This window comes from Dothidotthia symphoricarpi (genome assembly GCF_010015815.1).
Source record: "Dothidotthia symphoricarpi CBS 119687 unplaced genomic scaffold P153scaffold_8, whole genome shotgun sequence".
Lineage (NCBI taxonomy): Eukaryota > Fungi > Ascomycota > Dothideomycetes > Pleosporales > Dothidotthiaceae > Dothidotthia > Dothidotthia symphoricarpi.
In genome coordinates this window covers 940,596-958,929 of record NW_022985015.1, presented here as the reverse complement: position 1 = coordinate 958,929, position 18,334 = coordinate 940,596, and the positions used below count along the sequence as shown (strand labels likewise).

Below are 18,334 nucleotides of genomic sequence, written 5' to 3'. Positions count from 1 at the left end.
CTTCTAGCTATCAGCACGGCCATAGTCGCCGTCAGTTGACGGTGTTAATACCGCGTTATCGCAAGACAGCCGGCATGCCATGCAGATAGGGTTAGATATCGTAGCAAATCTAATGGAAACGATAGCCCGCCTATCTTCTACATCACATGGTTCAGTCGCAAACTTGTTAGCATTCGGAAGTACGATTCCATGACCGAGAGGCGAATTTGGATGGGTTCGAGGATGACTGTAGAGTCGCTTCTTGTTTGACTAGTGACTATGCTATTGATCAACGTGAGTTAACGTTTGATATGTTCGGAATGGAGCGTGTTGCTCGCAACTAAGGAGTTTGAGCGCTTTGCTTGTGATCAAAGATCCTATACTAACTGCAAAAAGTGCGGATGGTCATTGGGAACACAAGTCTGGCTCAGGACGTTGAAACTGGTACCAGTCGCCAGCGAATCAGTTCTTCGAGTACCTTGGCAGGTTCGAGTTACTTAGAAATGGCAAGACTCCGTACGAGGTGGCAGCTTGCGGCGTATGACACAAGTTTTCTGCTTATGGTTGGACAATCTGATAGGTAGTATCAATAAACATTCGAGATGAGTTCTACAGCCCAACATATAATCTTGAGCCATACACAGTATTCATATACCCTAATTCTTTGGACCTGAATAGCAGAACCATGAGACTCTACGTGCAAAACAAGTAGATACACGTATTTACGGGCAAGCATCTGGTAAGCTTCTTCACGATAACCCTCTGACGGCCTTAATAACGTTTTTTTCACTTCCTATCTCGCCTAGACACTGGAGCCCTACCCTTGTGCGCATTTTGACGAGGGACTGATCAATAACATAATGGTATAAATGATGATAGCACAAGTGCGATGTAACTTGAAATTTAGAGTTGCAGAGTATGGATGACGGAGTTCCGCCTATCAGTGCCCCCATCCGCACATATGTAAGACCCAGACTGCAAGGTACAAGTATGATTTCACATCATCACATAAATTATGATGAAGCAGAACAGACGAGATTATATTCAGGAGTTTGTGTTGCGTGAAGTACGACTCGAAATCGCATAGCTTTTGCCGTCCGGGAGGTTGATATTGGGAGACCAACTATCTCTTCTAGAACCCAGTCTCGAAACAGACCGCTTTGAGACGGTCAAACGCTAGGAAATTCAGACAGCGTGATTGTAGTGATGGAAACGTGTTTGACGGTGCCTTGATATTTCATCTCGTTGTTTCCTACCTTCGAAGAAATAGCAGTGCAAGTCAGACATTACCTTACATCTTGACAGCTTTTGTCTGCTGAGCAAGATGTTCTTTTGTTAGCACCAGACATATGTACGCTATCTTATGGAAGCCGTCCTTCAGTGCGTAACCTTACAAAGTTGTGCTTGTGTAATGCCACACTCAGGACAAGGTCGTCTCGAGTTAGACGAGGATCACATGAAAGTCCGCGTTATGAGATTGAAATCATGTTGCCAAGCCCAGGACAACAGACCTCGCAGACTGCAATCAATATGGTCGGATGCTAAAAGGCGGATCATGGATATAGCCGCCGGACAAGCTAGCCTGCCTCCGGCAAATGATAACGAACGGTAAAACTAGCCATGGAAACGTACACTTCTTCACGTGTTGCACAGTATTAGTCTGAAGCCGAGTTGGACATCCGAGACATTGTTAAGTCGGGTTGCATGACTCGCATCGTGTGTGCCCCGCCATTCCAACACATGTGCGGGGAACCCTACCCAACATGGATATGCATGAATTGTCCGATAATTTTCCAATGCATCGAGTTCCGAAATTCTTGCGTCAAAGGCCATAGCTTTCGTACCGCGCTCGGAAAGCTACACTCGCGTTGCTGTTGGGGGGTTTGCCTTTCTTCCCTTCCTTCTTTTCTCCATCTCTCGACCTCTCTAGCTTCGAGTCTCTCCTAGATTCCTCATCGCTCCAGACACTTCGAAATTCCAGAGGGTCAATTGCTCTTCCAAGACAGCACGCGAAGCTTATCTTTAAGGAAAGATAAACCAACACAAGCGCTGTAATAGCAGGAGACGCTCCTGCAACCCCATAGGTACGTCGAACAAAAGCGAGAAAGGTGTAAAGCTAGACTAACAAGACCTCTGATAGTAAAATGACAGCAACCACTTTTCCACACCTTCGCAAGACGAAGACGTCCAGCCAGCTCATCGTCAATGGAGAGCCGTTCCTCATGCTCAGTGCCGAGTTGCACAATTCAACACTGAGCTCCGCCAAATATATGGCCGACGATAAGGTCTGGCAGAACATGAGAGCCATGCACATGAACACTCTGCTAGGCTCAGTATCATGGGAACAGATCGAGCCCGTCGAAGGGCATTTTGATTTCTCGAACCTCGATGCCGTCATTCTGGCTGCACGCGAACATGGCATCAAGCTCGTCTTGCTGTGGTTTGGCAGTTTCAAAAATGCACTCTCAACTTATGTGCCCGCTTGGGTGAAGAAGGATGTCAAGCGCTTCCCAAGGGTGCACGTCCTGGAAAAGGGAGGCAAGCGACGAACGGAGGAGCTTATGAGCCCCTTTTGTGAAGAGGGGTGGAAGGCGGACGCTAAGGCCTTCGCGGCGCTGATGGCACATTTGAAGGAGTTTGATGGACAGCACAGCACTGTTGTCATGGTGCAAGTCGAAAACGAGACTGGATTGCTCGGCGACTCCAGAGATCGCTCCAAGATTGCTGAGCAGAAATTCCGCGAACCTATGCCCAAGGAGTTGTTACAATATCTGCAGGCGAACAAGGCAGAACTTCACCCTGAGTTCCAACAGCGTTATTCTAGTATCCACGATTTAACGGCTGGAGAAGCAACATGGATGGACGCCTTTGGTGCAGAAGACTCCATCAACGCAGAGGAGATGTTCATGGCAGACGCTTTTTCACGCTACATCCACCACGTTGCGTCGGCTGGAAAGGCCGAGTATCCAATCCCCCTATATGCAAACGTGTGGCTCAACTTCGACAAACCTGGCGACCTCGATCTCGTCGATGTACCAGTCGTAGTAGGGGGTGGTGCAAAAGCCGGTATATATCCATCTGGTGGACCTTGCCCTCATACGACCGACGTCTACAAATTCAACGCTCCGAGTCTCGACTTCATCGCACCCGATCTATACTTCCACGATTATGAAACAACATGTAAGAACTACAGACACGGTGGCCAACCACTGTTCATACCCGAACAGAGACGAGACGACAAAGGTGCCAGGCGTGTATGGCTCGCGTACGCAACATACCTGGCGCTGGGCTGCTCGCCGTTTGGTATCGACTCCCACACAGCGGCAGAGAGCCCCTTCACAAAGCACTACGGTCTCATCCACTCTCTCCGAAAGCAAATTCTCGAGGTACAAGCCGAGAGACCCGAGGATATGATGGGCTTCTTCTTTGACGATTGGGTCGAGGGCCAGAAGGTCTCAGAAAAGCCTTGGACGAAGACGATCGGGGGGTTCGAAGTCATTATCGAGCGCGCTTTCGTTTTCGGAAAGCCAGGGCCAGGTGCGGGCATGGTGATCTACCAGGGAGACGGCAAATTTCTCTGTGCGGGATGGGGATTTAACCTCTCTTTCAAGAGTACTAATCCCAAGTCGACGTTCACTGGCATACTGCATGCCGAAGAAAAGGAGGTCAACAGCGAGACTTGTGAGTTGACGACATTGAAGCTGCTAGGCGGTGACGAAACGAGGAGCGGCGAATTTCTAATCATGCCAAACGAAGAACCTGACTATGGAGGATTTCCCATTGCTGTCACGATCCCTGCCAGGACATGCATCGCGGAATGTTGGGCATACAGTCTCGAAGAGGACGAGAGTGACTTCTAGAGTCTTAGATATATGGTGTCTGGGCCATGGGTCGCAGATCCAAGTTTTCCAATTTTGCCAGTAGTCTATCCAAATTCATACTGGCTTGTAGAGTGCGCCCATGCGATCCAGTTCGAAGCTCGTCGAGTAGTGCACCACCGATGTCTCGTATCTTAGGCACAATGCTATAGCCGTTTGCATCGAAAACCTCTGTAGGCATATGATATAGAATGTCCAAGAGTTCATCCACCACACGGTGTCTCTCCTCAATGATAGCATTCGGCGTGATAAGGAGACTTTGTGCTTTTGCTAGTGTGTTCATTTGCTCGAGGAGGTTTGCGCGGATGTGTAATTGCGTAACCTTGAGGTTTACTTTCTGCACGTCAAAGCCGAAATCGCCACTCTGTGCTGTTTCGCCTGTCCAACTAAGTTTTGGTGGCAAATCAGCCAACGCTGAGTTAGCGCGACTAATGTGCTCCTGCAGATTTGCCATTGTCTGTGCTGGAATTGCCTGGCTAGATTGCCATACGAGGAAGAGCTTCGAAAGTACGTTCAACCCGGGAACGAACGACTGGGACCTACATGCATCATCAATGTGATCCGCATCGCACCAGTGGACCAACTGCTCATCCGAAATTTCTAATGGAAGCAACGAACCCACTTCTTCGTGCGCATGGCGCAAGACAAGAAGCCGTCGACCATGCATGTCGCACGTGCACTGTCCTGCGTACACTAGCCAATAAAGACGTTTGAGGATCTGCTGCTCCATGAACGACATTTCAGTGCTTTTCTGATACGTTAAGTATGTGACACTCATGGCTGCTTCAGCAAAAAGTCGGTGAGAGAGCGCAGAGTCAATGCCACGCTCGTGGTGTGCAGCGCTTGAGAAGTTGTATATAGTAAGGCTCCTCTCTAATGTGATGGTGTTGCTGGGTTGCCACAGACCCAGGCGTTCGGCCAGATCCAGGCAACTATCCACCGTCACGGGCGCGTAGAGATGGCGCCGTCTTCGCAAACTGGCAAATGTGGCGGCACATAGCGAGGTTACTAGGAGGAGAAAAGATGGCGAGACTTCGCTGGCTGAGTCGTGAGTCTCCGCGACCTGTTCCAAGAAGCGGTCGGGATGGAGTATCGGAGCCACTGGATGGATCCACCCAAACCAGTCGGCAATGAGTTGTTGTACGGTGGGAAACGGTGCTATGATCTCAAGACCATAAGACTTTTGTTCGCTTTTTCCGTCCAGCTCCGCTCGTAAGGCTTGGACGTATCGGTTCTTCGGGCCCCTCTTCTTCCTGGGGTGTACGCTCGTGCAATCGATGTTGAGCTCGATGCAGGCGGAGCATTTCGTTTCGCTTGTCGTGAGATGACACTATTGCAGTTGTTAATCGAAAGCCTGACACCACTCCGATGCAACATGGTAACAGCCGGTCGGCAGTGTGAACGACGCTTCTCTTGTCGTTGAAGCTCGGTAGACCCCATTCTGTACTGCCGGTCGCCTCTCTGCCTTCAGGGTTGTGTGCATCGTCGGGTATGGGGCGTAGCCAGGCAATGCGCAACCCGGGAAACTTACTTTGACTTTCCTCGCTCGACATGCGTCGCACGCAGCCGAGGCGCGTTGGTGGGTCATTTTACCGACTCGAATCCTGAAGATGGTACGAGGCTTACAGAATGCGGACGCATATTTATCGGCGATATACTGCATGCGCCTAGCTTGGATGGAGGCTGGGCGCTCAGTCGTCCCAATCGCGACTGCGGGGGACCCCAGATCCCCTTCCCCAGATTCTTATTCGCACGGCACGGGCCATACTGTTGGGCCGTGCGAGTATATATATACCGCGATCAAGACGGGCTCAGATCAGCGCATCGCCATCTTCGCGACGGTCCTCGTTTGTTTCTGTCTCGAGCTACTCTTACTAGTTTTTCACCATGGATAGCAAGCACAACGTTGATGTTGTGCACCGAGAGGATGTTGTGGTTCACGCTCAGCCAAAGGCAGACGAGAGGCCATGGTACAAGCAACCCGAGTTGAGGAAGCTCTACTTGATGATGCCCTTCCTGTTCTTAGGGTCGACCACCTTGGGCTACGATGGGAGTTTACTGAACGGTCTCCAAACGATGCCTGCGTGGCAAGAATGCAAGTTCTTACCCCCTGTCGATTTGCTTTAGAGTTCAGCGTGAACCAATCAACAAGCTTTTGCCTATCATACTGACATTTGTTCCAGTCTTCGGTAACCCCACAGGGTCGCGACTCGGCCTTTTGGGGGCGTTTCCTGGATTTGGAGGCTTTGCTGTACTGCTGTTCACACCATACATTGCCGATATTCTTGGTCGGCGAACAGGCACGGCAGTTGGTTGCATCCTTGTAATTGTCGGCTCCATCATCCAGGCTCTCCCGCACCGCAGTAATCCAGATGCGATGTTTCTGGCAGGACGCTTCATCATGGGCATGGGCACCAACATCTCCAATGCGACATGCCCTCTCTTGATTACGGAGGTTGCTCATCCGAGGCACAGAGGCAGGGTAACGACCATTTACAACACGCTGTGGTATCTGGGTGCAATCCTTGCCGCATGGACCACATATGGAACCCTGACTCATATCTCTTCGGACCTTTCATGGCGTCTCCCAGTTGGTTTGCAGTGCGCCATGCCTGGGGTCCAGTTGTTTGTCTTGTTCTTGCTTCCCGAATCTCCTCGATGGTTGGTCAGCAAGAACAAGCATTCGGCAGCGAAGAAGATGCTTACGCAATATCATGGAAACGGAATTGAGACCGATTTCGTCGCATGGGAATACAACGAGATTAGCCAGACGCTAGAAGCAGAGCAAGCCGCGAGTTCAAGCAGCGGATGGTACGAGCTGGTTCGAACTCCTGGAAACAGGAAAAGATGTCTATTGATCATCTTGACTGCTATCTTCTCGCAGTGCTCTGGTAACGGACTTGTGAGCTACTATTTGGCTGCTGTGTTGAAGACTATTGGTATAACCAAGTAAGTTTCATTCTTGATACTTGTGACCTTCGTGATGGATATTGACCCGCATACAGAGCGACTGATCAGGCTCTAATCAACGGTGGACTCACCATCTGGTGCTTCCTTGTTTCTCTCGGATGTGCTTTCCTCGTTGATCGTGTCGGACGACGAACACTCTTCCTTGGTGCCGGCCTGGGCATGCTCGTTGCTTTTAGTGTCTGGACAGCATGTAGTGCGGTGTACGCGCGCACAGGCAACTCGGGCGCCGGTTCCGCTGTGTTGGCCATGATCTTCATCTTCTATGGCGGTATGTCACACAACTCCCAACTACTATAGTTCTCGATATACTGATAATTACCATAGCTGCTGGTCTTGCCTGGCCCGGTCTGACCGTATCCTACACTGTCGAGATCCTCCCTTTCAAGATCCGCGCGAAAGGTCTTACATTGTGCTTTGTCTTTACGTCTTTGTCTGGTATCTTCAACCAGTACGTAAATCCGATCGGACTTGAGGCACTTGGCTGGAAGTTCTACATAGTTTATGTTGTGGTGTTGATCCTCGAATGTCTGGCCATCTATTTCCTCTACGTTGAGACGAGGGGTCCGGTAAGTCTTCCGCTCATACCCTCCAGTTGTTTCTTACTCATACTAATAACAATTGTAGACATTGGAAGAGATCGCAATTCTTTTCGATGGCAAAGATGCCCATGTGGCTGGGGCAGAAGTGACATTGAATCAGAAAGGGGAAGTAAGGAGGCCCGAGAGCGGAGGTTGCTAGAGAATTTTGTTACCCATCGAATTGTTTCTCATTTTACGTTCAAGCTACCGAATCGATGTTACGATAAGGCATATTTCCTTGATCTGAGCGCAGCGACTTTTTCCATCGTTATCAGGGATCAGGACATACAGGAAGAACTTAAATATACTTCTCACATGGCATATAAACTCCCAAATTACACTTGACCCATCTTCTATCTCCTGATTACCTATTATCCTATCTCTTCAGCACTCTCGCTCCGGGACTTCCACACGCAACATCCACGTCAGACTGTGTCATACCATATTGAACGAGTTTACAGTGTTGGGACTAAATATTTGGAAAGGTATGAGCAGAATTATGGCTAAGCTTGTTGCGTTAACATATAGACATGTCAATGAAAGACTGTCATGGTCAGAGAATGAACGTTGATGGGAATAAGAGTGAGATTCACGTGACCGTACTAGCGGCTTGGCTTCTTGTTTCAGTCACCGCAAAACGCTACGTCACCTCTTGTCCACGACGCGGTCTTGACGCGAACCTCCAAGGCTGTCGAGCCCGGCGCGACACAAAAGTTTTATGATCACAATCGAACAATCCCCTCGCGTGGTACTGCACGACAAAACTTGCGATGTGGTACGCGTCAGAATATTGTTTTCTGCGACGAGTTCAAGCCACCACACGACTCTTGCTCAGTATACTACGTGTGGACACACCGTCTCAGAGAGGCTATGCTCATACTAGGAAAGAATGCTGAACTTCTGATCGCTGCGCCTTGCTGAGCTCCTGGCTTGGTCCGCAGCAGTGTCCGTCGACATCGACGATAACCCTGCCTCCTTGATCGCAAATATCGAAAACTACCACACTGCGCATGCAAGCTTGCCAATGACTATCAATCATAGAATTGGTGTATTGGTGCATTGGTGCTCGACAGATGTGGACAGCCTCGTGAGCCGCGATTAGACTCCGTCGACGTGCTCAGAAAATAAACATTTCCCAAGTTGAAAAGATTGGTCGACTTCACCTGTATTGACGTTCTAACTGTCCTCGCTACCCGTTTTGTTGTGCTTCCGCCTCGTTGTTGATCTCGCTGCTTTCGAACTCAGCCGCCGACATCACTGACCATGCAGATCTTGGTCCCTCGGACGCTGCGCCACCGGCTGGAGAGTGTTGGCGACGCTCTCATTATGCAAGTCAGCTCTCTTGAGCAGTGCTTAGCTCTGTTCACTTGGTAATGGTTGGCGAGATGTGAGACAAACCTCGTATCCACAGTTCGTAGCGGTGCCCGGTTGGTAGCAACTTGCCATCCGCATTTATATAGTTAATATGCGCCTCTACATCTCATTCTCGGCAGAACTCCCACCTCCCTACCTGGTTCGTCACGCCATACAGCTGGTCGCCCGCTCTTGGGGTTCCTGGCGCTTTCTCCACTGTTCTACTCCCAAAAACGCTTTAGACTTCCGCACCCTACGCCACAGTTCATCCGATTCTATGTGCTCCAGTAGTGATTATATATCCGCTCGAGAACAACACTGTCTCGCCAAACAAATATGGCACAAGGTATGATGTTTCATTCAATCATCTTGTTGTTCACCATATCTGATACACATGTGTGTAGCCTCCCTCGAAAGATCCATAGTTGAGCCGGCCGAATCCTCCACAGCTGCAATACTCTTGCGTAACGATGACCCTCTAACACGCGCCCTGCGTGGCCGCGACGCCGTCGACGTGGAAGACCTTGTACGCCTAGCTCGAGCTACTTCGCCGACCTCTGACATCCTGCCGTCACTAGGCTCGTCGTCAACCGCCGTTTTTAGCTCCCTTGGAGAGTCGACTGTCACCAAGCCCACTTCGACTGGTACAAGCTATCCGATATACGACCCCGAGGGCAAAGGCAAGGCAAAAGCGCCATCGATCTCGTCGTTATCGGCTACACATGGTTCCGGATCTGAAGCGGAGGCTAGCGATCGTGCTGTACGAGAGCACGCACTACTTGCTATGGGTGACTGGATAGCTAATGAGGACGTCGCTCCTGTTCTACCGCTCAAAGGTACTGCAAGGGCAAAGCAGCGTACCTCAAATAGTCTCAGGCACAAACACAAGAAGCCAGTCATCGATCAAGTTGGTCTCGGGAGGCTATCAGGCAACGATAGTGACGGTGCTGGAGAAACACGCGTTCCTCAACCTCACGACCGTGGTAGGTTGACGGCCTCTATATCATCTGCCATCTACTGATTCTTTTCAACAGAGAATATATGCCTCCAACACCACGTTCATAATCAGGATCACAACCAGCTTCGCCTGGCTGAGGAAGGGCATCAGAGCGATACAGCCACTACTGCAAGCCTACCATGTGAGCCTCTCACTGGCACTCGACTCTATGTGTTGATCGTGATCATCGTCACCATCACTTTGGCGATCGCCTCTTCTGCCCTCGGTGCGTATTATACCGGCAAAGATCGCATGGTATATACGAAGGCCATCATCTTCGCTGCTACAGTCTTCACGACACTTCTAACCGTTCTCGCCTTGATCGTCGCGAGGCGAGCTCTGCATGAAGCTTTGCTCGCAGGTCTATTGGGGTTCATCATTGGCTCCATGTTTCTTGTGGAGCTTGATGACTTCATGGGACCTCCTGTGGATTCCGGACATTGAAAGTTTTTATATAATATGGACAAAACTTCAAAGGGCAATTTTGGTAGATAACTTGTTTCCCGATTCGATGGCTTTCACTGATCGTAAACCACGTGTGATATCTATTTGGAATGTTGCATGAAGCCCAGTTGGAAGACACGGGCTTTTGGAATGATTGCTGCGGTGTCCCTAGCCGCAGAGCGTTCGAATGGCCTTTCAACGCTTCCCTCCTCCAATGATGCCAATACCTCTAATAAATACCAACACAACGCCCAACGAGGCAAGACTCATACCAAAGTTGAACCAAGCCGTTCCTCTAATACCGATCTTAAGCGCATCGTCCCAGTGCCCCAATACGTGACCATTACTACCGACCTCCTCAACGCCGACACCCTCTTTCTTTGCAATAATCGCAGTCTGCACTGCTGTTGCAATGGCAAGCCCAATAGCACGCCCAATCTGGCCTACCGCAGAGATCAAGGCGCCTCCGAGAGACGCATCCTCGTGCGGCAGCGTTTTGGCCACGAAGAGCGTGAGTGTCGGGAATATTGTATCGGCACCGCAGACTGATAATACCATGGCAGGAAACCCATACGCCCAGTATGTGGTGTGAGTTGGGATTGGAATGGCGAAAAGCAAAGAAGACATGCTGACGCAGATGTTACTGAACGCAAGGATGACGTCGCCGCGGACGCGAGAGAGTATCTGACCTGTGATCAAAGCCACAAGAACTCCAGTAACTCCGTTTGGAATGAATCGAAGCGTTGTCTGGATGACTGAGAGGCCCTGAAAGTCCTGGAACCAGTAGGTCGCGAAGATGATATAGTTGTTGAATGACGAGAAAAACAACGCCATTACCACATTAGCAGCTGTGAACTTTCTATTTTTGAATATCGACAGTTTCATGAGCGGGCGTCTCTGCGTTTTGGTCTCGAGGTAGTGCTGCCAAAAGCCGAATGCAACCACCATGAGGAGAGAGACGATGATGAGTGTAGGCACCCATGGTGTCCTCCAACCCACGACGTTGCCTTCGGAAAGTGCAAAGAGTAGGATGATGAGACTGACTGTGATGAGCGTTCCGCCTATCCAATCCACCGTGTTTCGCATGACTGGCTCGTCTTGAATCGGTGGGAGAGGGATGACGAAGTAACTTGCGACAGTACACATGGCGGAAACCATGCCGAAGATCCAAAAGACCCATTTCCAGTTAAGATATTCTGCGACAACGCCGCCCTAGAATAGATTAGCATCTGATCGGACGAGGTGACTTGGTTGGGTTCGCACGAATATGTTACCGAAGATCCCGCCTAAAGGTGCTCCTGCCCCATAACATCCAAATGCAATGTCTTTCATTTTGCCCGGCGGAAAAGTAACTCCCAGGATGCCCAATGCAGTTGGGGCCATAGCCGCTGCGGCAAGACCCTGCAGACCTCTGAAAACATTAAACCCAATTTCGTTGCTGATGAAGGGTGGTATGATTGAGGTGATAGTAAAGGCTACAGATCCCCATAGGAAAATAAGGCGTCTGCCGTATACATCTGCCAAACGGCCCCATAGAAGCTACACTACAATTTAGTCGATCACATACGCACATAACTTTGAGCTAAACGTACGAGGAAACATCCAAATGTGAGACTGAACGCTGAGACAATCCATTGTTGCCGACTGGTCGGTATGTCCAGGGCTTCACCTATGGTAGGCAATATGATGACGGTGGCTTGCACAGCCATTGTCTGCTCTCTACGTCAGCCTCCCTCTACGATCCGAACTCTTCACTCACACTCAGGAAAGGCGCAGCAGCAATCGTTGCTACTAGAGCCACGCACCGCGCCTTCGAAAACGGCAGCTCGCGCACAGAATCCGCGGTCCTCACCGCCGCCAGTTCTTCATCTTTCTCGTCGTAAGCCTGATGCGCAACCACCGCTCGTTCCGAGTCCTGGATCGCCTTCTCTGACTCAAGAACGTTTCCATCGCTTTTCGACATTGCTAATTACGTCGAGAAGGAGAACAAAACTCGAAGCAGTCACCACCAGCACACTTTGCTATGTGGCGCGGCGATTTGCCGACGGTATGCAGCATACCATGTCGGATATTTCTTTATCCGACCATAGCAGATCCGAATGTAGGAAAGGTCTGCCGAGATGGAGCAAGCTCGCAATTGAAGATCATGTTTGCGTACGTGATGGACAAAAGCGACTTCGGGGGTCGCTGATTTGTGCGAGATCAGATCCACCAATCATCACACGTCTCTGCCAAACATCCATCTTTATCGATCGACGTCTCCGTCTTGCTCTGACACATCCTACTAACGTCTAACGTGCGAAATAGTGTTTGGTTCTACCAACAGTGGTAAGACTTCGTGTAAGAAGATAACAGAAGCGACACATTCCAGGTCACAGCACATCGCGAAGTCATCAGTCCACGAGATATGATCAAGTTGATTCTTGCGCCTTCCCTCCCATTCAGCACCATTCTGTCAGCTTGATCGTATGCTTCTTTGTTCACTTTTCGGTATATATCGCGTCACTCCGTCATGTCTCTTTCTATTCTCTATCTTCTAGGTGACCAGCAGTTCAACCCCAAGTTACACGGTGTAAAAGCAATCTATCAAAAACACGAATCCACGGTACTTATCCACAATGCGTTTCCCCACGACCCTTACAACCCTCACAGCCATGCTCGCTCTCATCCCTTGCGCTACAGCAGGTCCGATTGGCTACGCCATATGCCAAGCGGGTTGCTCATCGGTAGTCATGGCCTGCTATGCAGCTGCTGGCTTTACGTGGGGAGCTACACTTGGTGCCACGGCTCCTGCTAGTATTGTCGCGTGCAACACTGCGTTTGGGACGTGCCAGGCGGCTTGTGCGACTGTACTGTTGGGACCCCTGCCGTAGACGGTAGAGTAAGAAGATGGAGGACGACGATAAGATAGATAGCAGAGAAGGGCAATGCATGAGGAGATGATGGGTAGTAATATGGACTGCGGGATAGGTTCATGTGTTGATAGATCACTGGATGATACCTCAACGAACACCTAACATTTGTTACAATTTCTGGCATGCACAACTTCGTCCCATGGCATCTCTCACTGAACGTGGTTTGTCGATGTTATTTATTCTTGTGGTATGCTCATCTCTACAGAGATCGGGGATATCTTTGCGGGTCGACGGATCTCTTCATCCCCAGGCATCACAACCTCTCTTCCTCCAAACACCCACCCCTCAACACGCTTATGAGCCCCCTTGCGCATCCCCTCCTCATCTTCTCCTGCCAACGCACAGACCGGCCAATCCACCTTCCCACCCTCCAGCGTCAGCCCTCGTTCAATCATGCGCGCAACGATCTGCATTTCAAGAACACACATAAGCATGGCATCAAAGTCGCCGCCTCGGTGTTTGGTAAAGTACGCGTTGATGCGCTCACTTTGACACTGGTATTTGTGTGTGTAGCGAAATTTGCGAATAGCGTTGTATTTGGGCGTAAGGGTGGTGCGGGCAAGGACGATGAGTTCGCGCAGATAATGGGTGAGTTTGCTAGGATCTGGCGCGAGACTGGAAGAAAATGACGAGGAGGATGAAGTCCTCGTGCTGGCTGAGCTGTTACTTCGAGAAGACATTTGGATGGCGGGTTGGGGAATATTGAGGTGAGGTGACTGTGCGCGGATCGCAAGAGTTTAGGCGCGTTTGTAGGCGTCGTGGAGGTGGTCTGGAACGTTGAGATATTTGCGTGTGTGCGCCGTTCGTCAGAAAGTTGATGTCGTGGTTTGTAACCTGTGAAGTCGCCTTTGAGTATCGAGCGGATGTAGCGTGTGGTGTTGGGAGCTTGATGTGTAGTATCCTAGGAGAGAAGAAGAGAGATGTGGATACTTCGTAAACGGGGAAAAGCAATTCCAAGGAGAAGATGACGATGTGGGGAGATTCTATGGGGAAGGGTCACAGTGTTGCTTTCAATAAAGACAAACTATTGAATAAAGAAAACCTTGATCCCCGCAAGTGTGTAGCTCGATGTTTAGACGAGCCCTTAGTCGCGAACTTAGGAGTTCCACGACACACGTCGATACATAACGAGGACTTAGGATCATGTTCGGGTTCGAGAGGGTTTAAGATTTACATTTGCTTTTGCTGGTACTATCCCATTGGGTTGGTACGACAGTTTATTGGGTCCGCTGTAATGCGTCAGCCGCATTCGCTACCACAACATAGTTCTCAACCGAATTTCCCCACTAAAGTTCTTCGAATCCTTCGTCGTGCTTTGTCTCATCGCCTACCATTTTGATGTCAGATTGGTAGCAGTGTCAAGTGATGGCTACAACAGTAGAGTACTGGTAGACCTGGACGGAAAGATCTTCGAGCCAAGGCCTGCGAGCTCACGAGAAGTTCGCGGGCGGATAGTTTGAAGAGATCTCCAAAGCTTCGGAATACGGGGATAGAATGCTGCCACATCAGCAAGCGAGATGCTCTTGTATTGCCATAGTTATCGGTTATCGAGCCGAAAGTTGCGTGCATCTTTGTCTTCGCTTCTTCGTCCATGTGTGCGGTGCTCTCTCATACAATTTCCCGCCTCATTCTCTGCGCGTTAATGTAAGCGGCGATCTCGGTACGAGATAAAAGGCATGTGGTTGTCAGTCGTTCATAAGCGCTACCTTCGACTCCATCGCTGTGCTGGGACAAATGTCTGTCGCATAGATATAGTGTGTCCGTGAATCGTAGTCATCGTTGTGTCAGCAGTAGTTGTAAGGCAAAGTAGTGTTTTCTTTGTGTCTAACGGCGCGAGGGTGTGGCAGGCAAGGCGCTACCAATGCCAGTAGTTTCTTCGTATAGCGGAGGCTGAGCTCGCTCTACACCATCCCGCAAAAGTGTTCTAAGAGGAATTGTGACGCAGTCATCCATACTCTGTGTGGTACCAGCAGCCACAGTGTCCTCGCTCTTCGGTTTGTACGGAGGCGGAGCTTCGCCATGTTCGTCGAGTCCCTCTTCGCGTTGAATCAACGCCCCGGTTTGACTGTGACTGTTTTCCCCATGCATAAAGCGGCGTGTGTTTATCAAGCCCTCCAAGTCCTGTGCCAGTGCATGTTGTCCACTCAAGCGCGTCTGCTCCTTTTGCTTCTTCCTTCGGCGATGTGCCCACCATAGAGACCCCGCTACCAGTGCGCCGAAGAGCGCGAAGAAAAGAAAATAGTAGTTGAATACATTCTCGTCTGTGCGCAGTTTCTGGCCATCTGTCTGGCCTTCAGCTAGAACGGGGCCTTGTTGCGTTTCGTCGATCGGTTGGCTTGGTAGGGGCGGCGTTGTGGTCGATGAGGACGGTGGGTGTGTGAGGAATCTAGTTATGAGTTCAGAAGGTTGGGTACTAAGGGTCGACATAATGGATGAAGTAGTAGGGAGTGTAATGATCGAAGTAATGCTTTGAGCATAGATAGTTGGTAAGAATGCGGTCAGATGCAACAATGACATCAGGAACAGCGTGGTCCGGCCATTGTGTATGGAACCACCTTTAGTCTGATGATAGCACATCTTCACCTGTGTCAAGAGCTTTTCAACAAGTCGACAAGGGTAGTTAGGTTGCGATAGCGGTGCGTCTAGAAAGAGACATGAAGCGCGCGGACGCTGAGTAGAAAGAGACGCAACATTGAAAGGGACAAAGAGATGTTCTTAGATTTGTAGAATCAAGACGCAGGTAGAACCAGACACAACATTGTCAGGACGACTTCCTGAGTTGTAATGAAGAGATTCCCAACATTGATGATGCGGACATCGCAGGACTACAGCGCACCAAGTAGGCAAGCACGATCTACACCGCCAAGCCATTGCGCAACTCAGATCTCTTCTTGCGCACCCTGATGGACAGCAACACCACTCAACTGAGTACACCCCGCCGCTTCTACTCCACCTCCCACCTCAGCATGGTCAAAGCTGTTAGCGGTACGTGATCTTCTTTGCACTGCTCGGTATCTTAGCTGACACATCGCCAGGCACGCTCGTCAAGTGCGACGCGTCCATCAAAGCCATGCTGGTCGACATCGACAGCAGGAACGGCAACGAATACATCATCGAGGAGCTGGACGAAGAACATATTTTGGTGAAGAACACCAAGATAAACGAACTCAAGGCACGCCTCAACCACGTGAGTATTGCCTACACATACACACACGCGCGTGAACCGACTCTGACACCAGGCAGATGATGAAAGAACGTCTCAAAGAGCCAGAGACCTCTGATTCGGAGTAGATTTCTGCTTAGAAATTGCGCACATCGCTCTCTGGCTAGCAACCTGATCCCTTCGTCCACCGCCATACAATCAAACTACTTCAAGACATGCCATTCTTTTGCGCGGCTCCGTCTATAGCAGCAACCCATTTAGGCCTCGCTGGCGTATAAAGCTCAACCTGAGGGTTCAGATTGTCCAGAACGCTGGTGTCATCCAGTGTTCCGACCTTCACAACCAACTTGCCTTTGAAGGTGTCTCCCTCGCGCCACATGGTGCTACCGCAATCACCGCTAGGGTTGTTAGATAAGCTTCCGTAGGACCCAGGGCTACATACCAGAAGTTGGAAACGATATCATTACCGCCATCCGCAACCTTCTTGTACTGCTTTGGAGTTCCTTTGGTGACCTTGAAACCATTCGCGGAGTAAAGACTGTTACTGGAATACGTGCTTCCACCGATTTTGCGGCAGTCCAAGCAATGACAGAGGATCTTGGAACCGGTCAGTATGTGACGCAGGCAGTGGATATAGGCATCGTACGTTTGCCTCGCTCTCGCCGATGATGTTATAGCGGACATTGCCGCACATGCATCCACCTTCAGGCATTGTAACAGATGGAGTGATGAGAAGATAAAATAAGTTCGAGTATGGCTTTGGAAATACGGATGAGGTCTTCGAAGTAATTGATGGTATCACATCACGACGCGTCCAGACTTTATACGTCGATAACAGTACCCCGCGTTGCTGATCAGTGGCTCGGCACAACACACCACCACGCTGTCTCTGCTGTTCTAGCGCTGCCACAATGGCACTGGTTTTGCGGCGTTCCGCGCGCCATACTCTTTGGACAGCGCTAGCATTTGCCCTCGCTCCACGGACAAAAGGCAATCGCAGCGCATCAGTGGCGGGCATTGTTTTCAGCAACGAACTTCCACTAAAAATATTATGTTTCACGTTTCTTGTTGTTCAAGGGAAATACAATCGATATCAGCATATAAAGAGACAGTGTGGTGGTCTGTTTGCCTGTCGCTGTCTGACCAGATTTTCGAAGAATGCGGGAAAGCGGCGAGATGTTTTGTGACGTATATGTGAAGTGGGGGTATCTGTGCACGTGAATTCGCGCGCTAGACGTGATGTGATGTGCACATAACAATCCACACACCTTTCACCCATCTCACACTAGTATAAACATGTACCTCTAACACCATTTCTACCCTCCCGTTCTCATACACCCGCCGTCAACTGCCATGACGAACCGCGCACCAAATATCTGGACGCAAATGAACTACGTTCCGCCTCGCGGTCAATGCAACTTCAAGCAATCCGTACTCTCGCCACGATGCCCTTGTTTGCGCTTCATGCTACATCCGCTCAAGGTACGTCGACATGTCAAGTTCCTCTCTTGCTCAGTTTTCAACCCCTGCAATTGCCTCGCAAATGCCTGTTCATTGGATAACACTAGAAAAGTCTTCATCCTCGTACGAATGCGACGGCTGCACCCACCACGCCTCGTTCCATAGCCTGGAGAACAAGATGGAGGACGAGGTCCGGAAACGATGGGAGCAGGAAGTGCGGGACAGGGCGGAGAAAGAAGAAGAAAGCAGGCCGAAGAAGAGGACGAGGGTTATTGAGTATAGGGCGCATGAGGAGGGAATGGAGGTTGTGGGAGGGCAGACGAATGGGAGGAAGGGAAGATCGGCGGGTGTCAGGACTAGGGGTAGGACTACGGACAATGCCGACGAGGATATGGAGGTTGTGGAGGTGGATTGAGGATGTGAGGTATGGTGTGGTTGCGAGGGCGTTTGGAGTGTTTACCTGCGTGTGATACCCCTGAGGATTTGTTTACGGCGCAAGGATCAACTTACTTGACGATCGTTCATAGGCGACTCTCGATTTTCCAGATCCAGAGCAAATAAGACTAATTATACGCGTTGCTCTATCAGGCGTGCTG

At 50.2% G+C, this 18,334-nt stretch overlaps 11 protein-coding genes across 11 annotated transcripts; 7 read left to right on the top strand and 4 right to left on the bottom strand.

The window, feature by feature from the left end:
- The first annotated feature begins 1,752 nt into the window (after positions 1–1,752).
- Positions 1,753–4,036, top strand: P153DRAFT_338353 (glycoside hydrolase family 35 protein). The gene is made up of 2 exons (XM_033665784.1): positions 1,753–2,063; positions 2,120–4,036. The coding sequence occupies exon 2, from the start codon at positions 2,124–2,126 to the stop codon at positions 3,837–3,839; it is 1,716 nt and encodes a 571-aa protein (XP_033524884.1). The 5' UTR covers positions 1,753–2,063; positions 2,120–2,123; the 3' UTR covers positions 3,840–4,036.
- P153DRAFT_338350 (uncharacterized protein) lies at positions 3,844–5,445 on the bottom strand (the record flags this gene model as incomplete). Its single annotated transcript, XM_033665783.1, has 2 exons — positions 3,844–5,187; positions 5,389–5,445. 2 exons carry the CDS (start codon positions 5,443–5,445, stop codon positions 3,844–3,846), a joined length of 1,401 nt encoding a protein of 466 aa, XP_033524883.1.
- Positions 5,446–5,744: 299 nt separating this feature from the next.
- On the top strand, positions 5,745–7,942 carry P153DRAFT_422386 (general substrate transporter; the record flags this gene model as incomplete). Its single annotated transcript, XM_033672365.1, has 5 exons — positions 5,745–5,922; positions 6,101–6,806; positions 6,863–7,095; positions 7,152–7,393; positions 7,452–7,942. 5 exons carry the CDS (start codon positions 5,745–5,747, stop codon positions 7,563–7,565), a joined length of 1,473 nt encoding a protein of 490 aa, XP_033524882.1. The 3' UTR covers positions 7,566–7,942.
- Positions 7,943–8,771: 829 nt separating this feature from the next.
- Positions 8,772–10,389, top strand: P153DRAFT_430690 (uncharacterized protein). The gene is made up of 3 exons (XM_033672852.1): positions 8,772–9,104; positions 9,163–9,741; positions 9,793–10,389. Exons 1-3 carry the CDS (start codon positions 9,095–9,097, stop codon positions 10,197–10,199), a joined length of 996 nt encoding a protein of 331 aa, XP_033524881.1. The 5' UTR covers positions 8,772–9,094; the 3' UTR covers positions 10,200–10,389.
- Positions 10,190–12,350, bottom strand: P153DRAFT_314446 (MFS general substrate transporter). The gene is made up of 4 exons (XM_033664922.1): positions 11,959–12,350; positions 11,792–11,911; positions 11,463–11,738; positions 10,190–11,411 (listed from the first exon to the last, which is right to left on the bottom strand). Exons 1-4 carry the CDS (start codon positions 12,160–12,162, stop codon positions 10,395–10,397), a joined length of 1,617 nt encoding a protein of 538 aa, XP_033524880.1. The 5' UTR covers positions 12,163–12,350; the 3' UTR covers positions 10,190–10,394.
- Positions 12,351–12,770: 420 nt separating this feature from the next.
- On the top strand, positions 12,771–13,540 carry P153DRAFT_366077 (uncharacterized protein). The gene has a single exon (XM_033667965.1). The coding sequence runs from the start codon at positions 12,818–12,820 to the stop codon at positions 13,070–13,072; it is 255 nt and encodes an 84-aa protein (XP_033524879.1). The 5' UTR covers positions 12,771–12,817; the 3' UTR covers positions 13,073–13,540.
- Positions 13,117–13,911, top strand: P153DRAFT_219252 (uncharacterized protein). Its single transcript, XM_033662612.1, has one exon. The coding sequence runs from the start codon at positions 13,237–13,239 to the stop codon at positions 13,741–13,743; it is 507 nt and encodes a 168-aa protein (XP_033524878.1). The 5' UTR covers positions 13,117–13,236; the 3' UTR covers positions 13,744–13,911.
- A 1,027-nt stretch (positions 13,912–14,938) lies between these two features.
- P153DRAFT_356249 (uncharacterized protein) lies at positions 14,939–15,541 on the bottom strand (the record flags this gene model as incomplete). The annotated part of the gene is made up of 1 exon (XM_033666633.1): positions 14,939–15,541. The coding sequence occupies one exon, from the start codon at positions 15,539–15,541 to the stop codon at positions 14,939–14,941; it is 603 nt and encodes a 200-aa protein (XP_033524877.1).
- Positions 15,542–16,018: 477 nt separating this feature from the next.
- On the top strand, positions 16,019–16,675 carry P153DRAFT_366075 (uncharacterized protein). Its single transcript, XM_033667964.1, has 3 exons — positions 16,019–16,099; positions 16,150–16,301; positions 16,358–16,675. Exons 1-3 carry the CDS (start codon positions 16,081–16,083, stop codon positions 16,403–16,405), a joined length of 219 nt encoding a protein of 72 aa, XP_033524876.1. The 5' UTR covers positions 16,019–16,080; the 3' UTR covers positions 16,406–16,675.
- P153DRAFT_384757 (uncharacterized protein) lies at positions 16,486–16,989 on the bottom strand (the record flags this gene model as incomplete). Its single annotated transcript, XM_033670375.1, has 3 exons — positions 16,486–16,675; positions 16,720–16,874; positions 16,924–16,989. The coding sequence occupies 3 exons, from the start codon at positions 16,987–16,989 to the stop codon at positions 16,486–16,488; spliced, it is 411 nt and encodes a 136-aa protein (XP_033524875.1).
- A 560-nt stretch (positions 16,990–17,549) lies between these two features.
- P153DRAFT_366074 (uncharacterized protein) lies at positions 17,550–18,314 on the top strand. The gene is made up of 2 exons (XM_033667963.1): positions 17,550–17,759; positions 17,851–18,314. Exons 1-2 carry the CDS (start codon positions 17,631–17,633, stop codon positions 18,151–18,153), a joined length of 432 nt encoding a protein of 143 aa, XP_033524874.1. The 5' UTR covers positions 17,550–17,630; the 3' UTR covers positions 18,154–18,314.
- Positions 18,315–18,334: the final 20 nt, after the last annotated feature.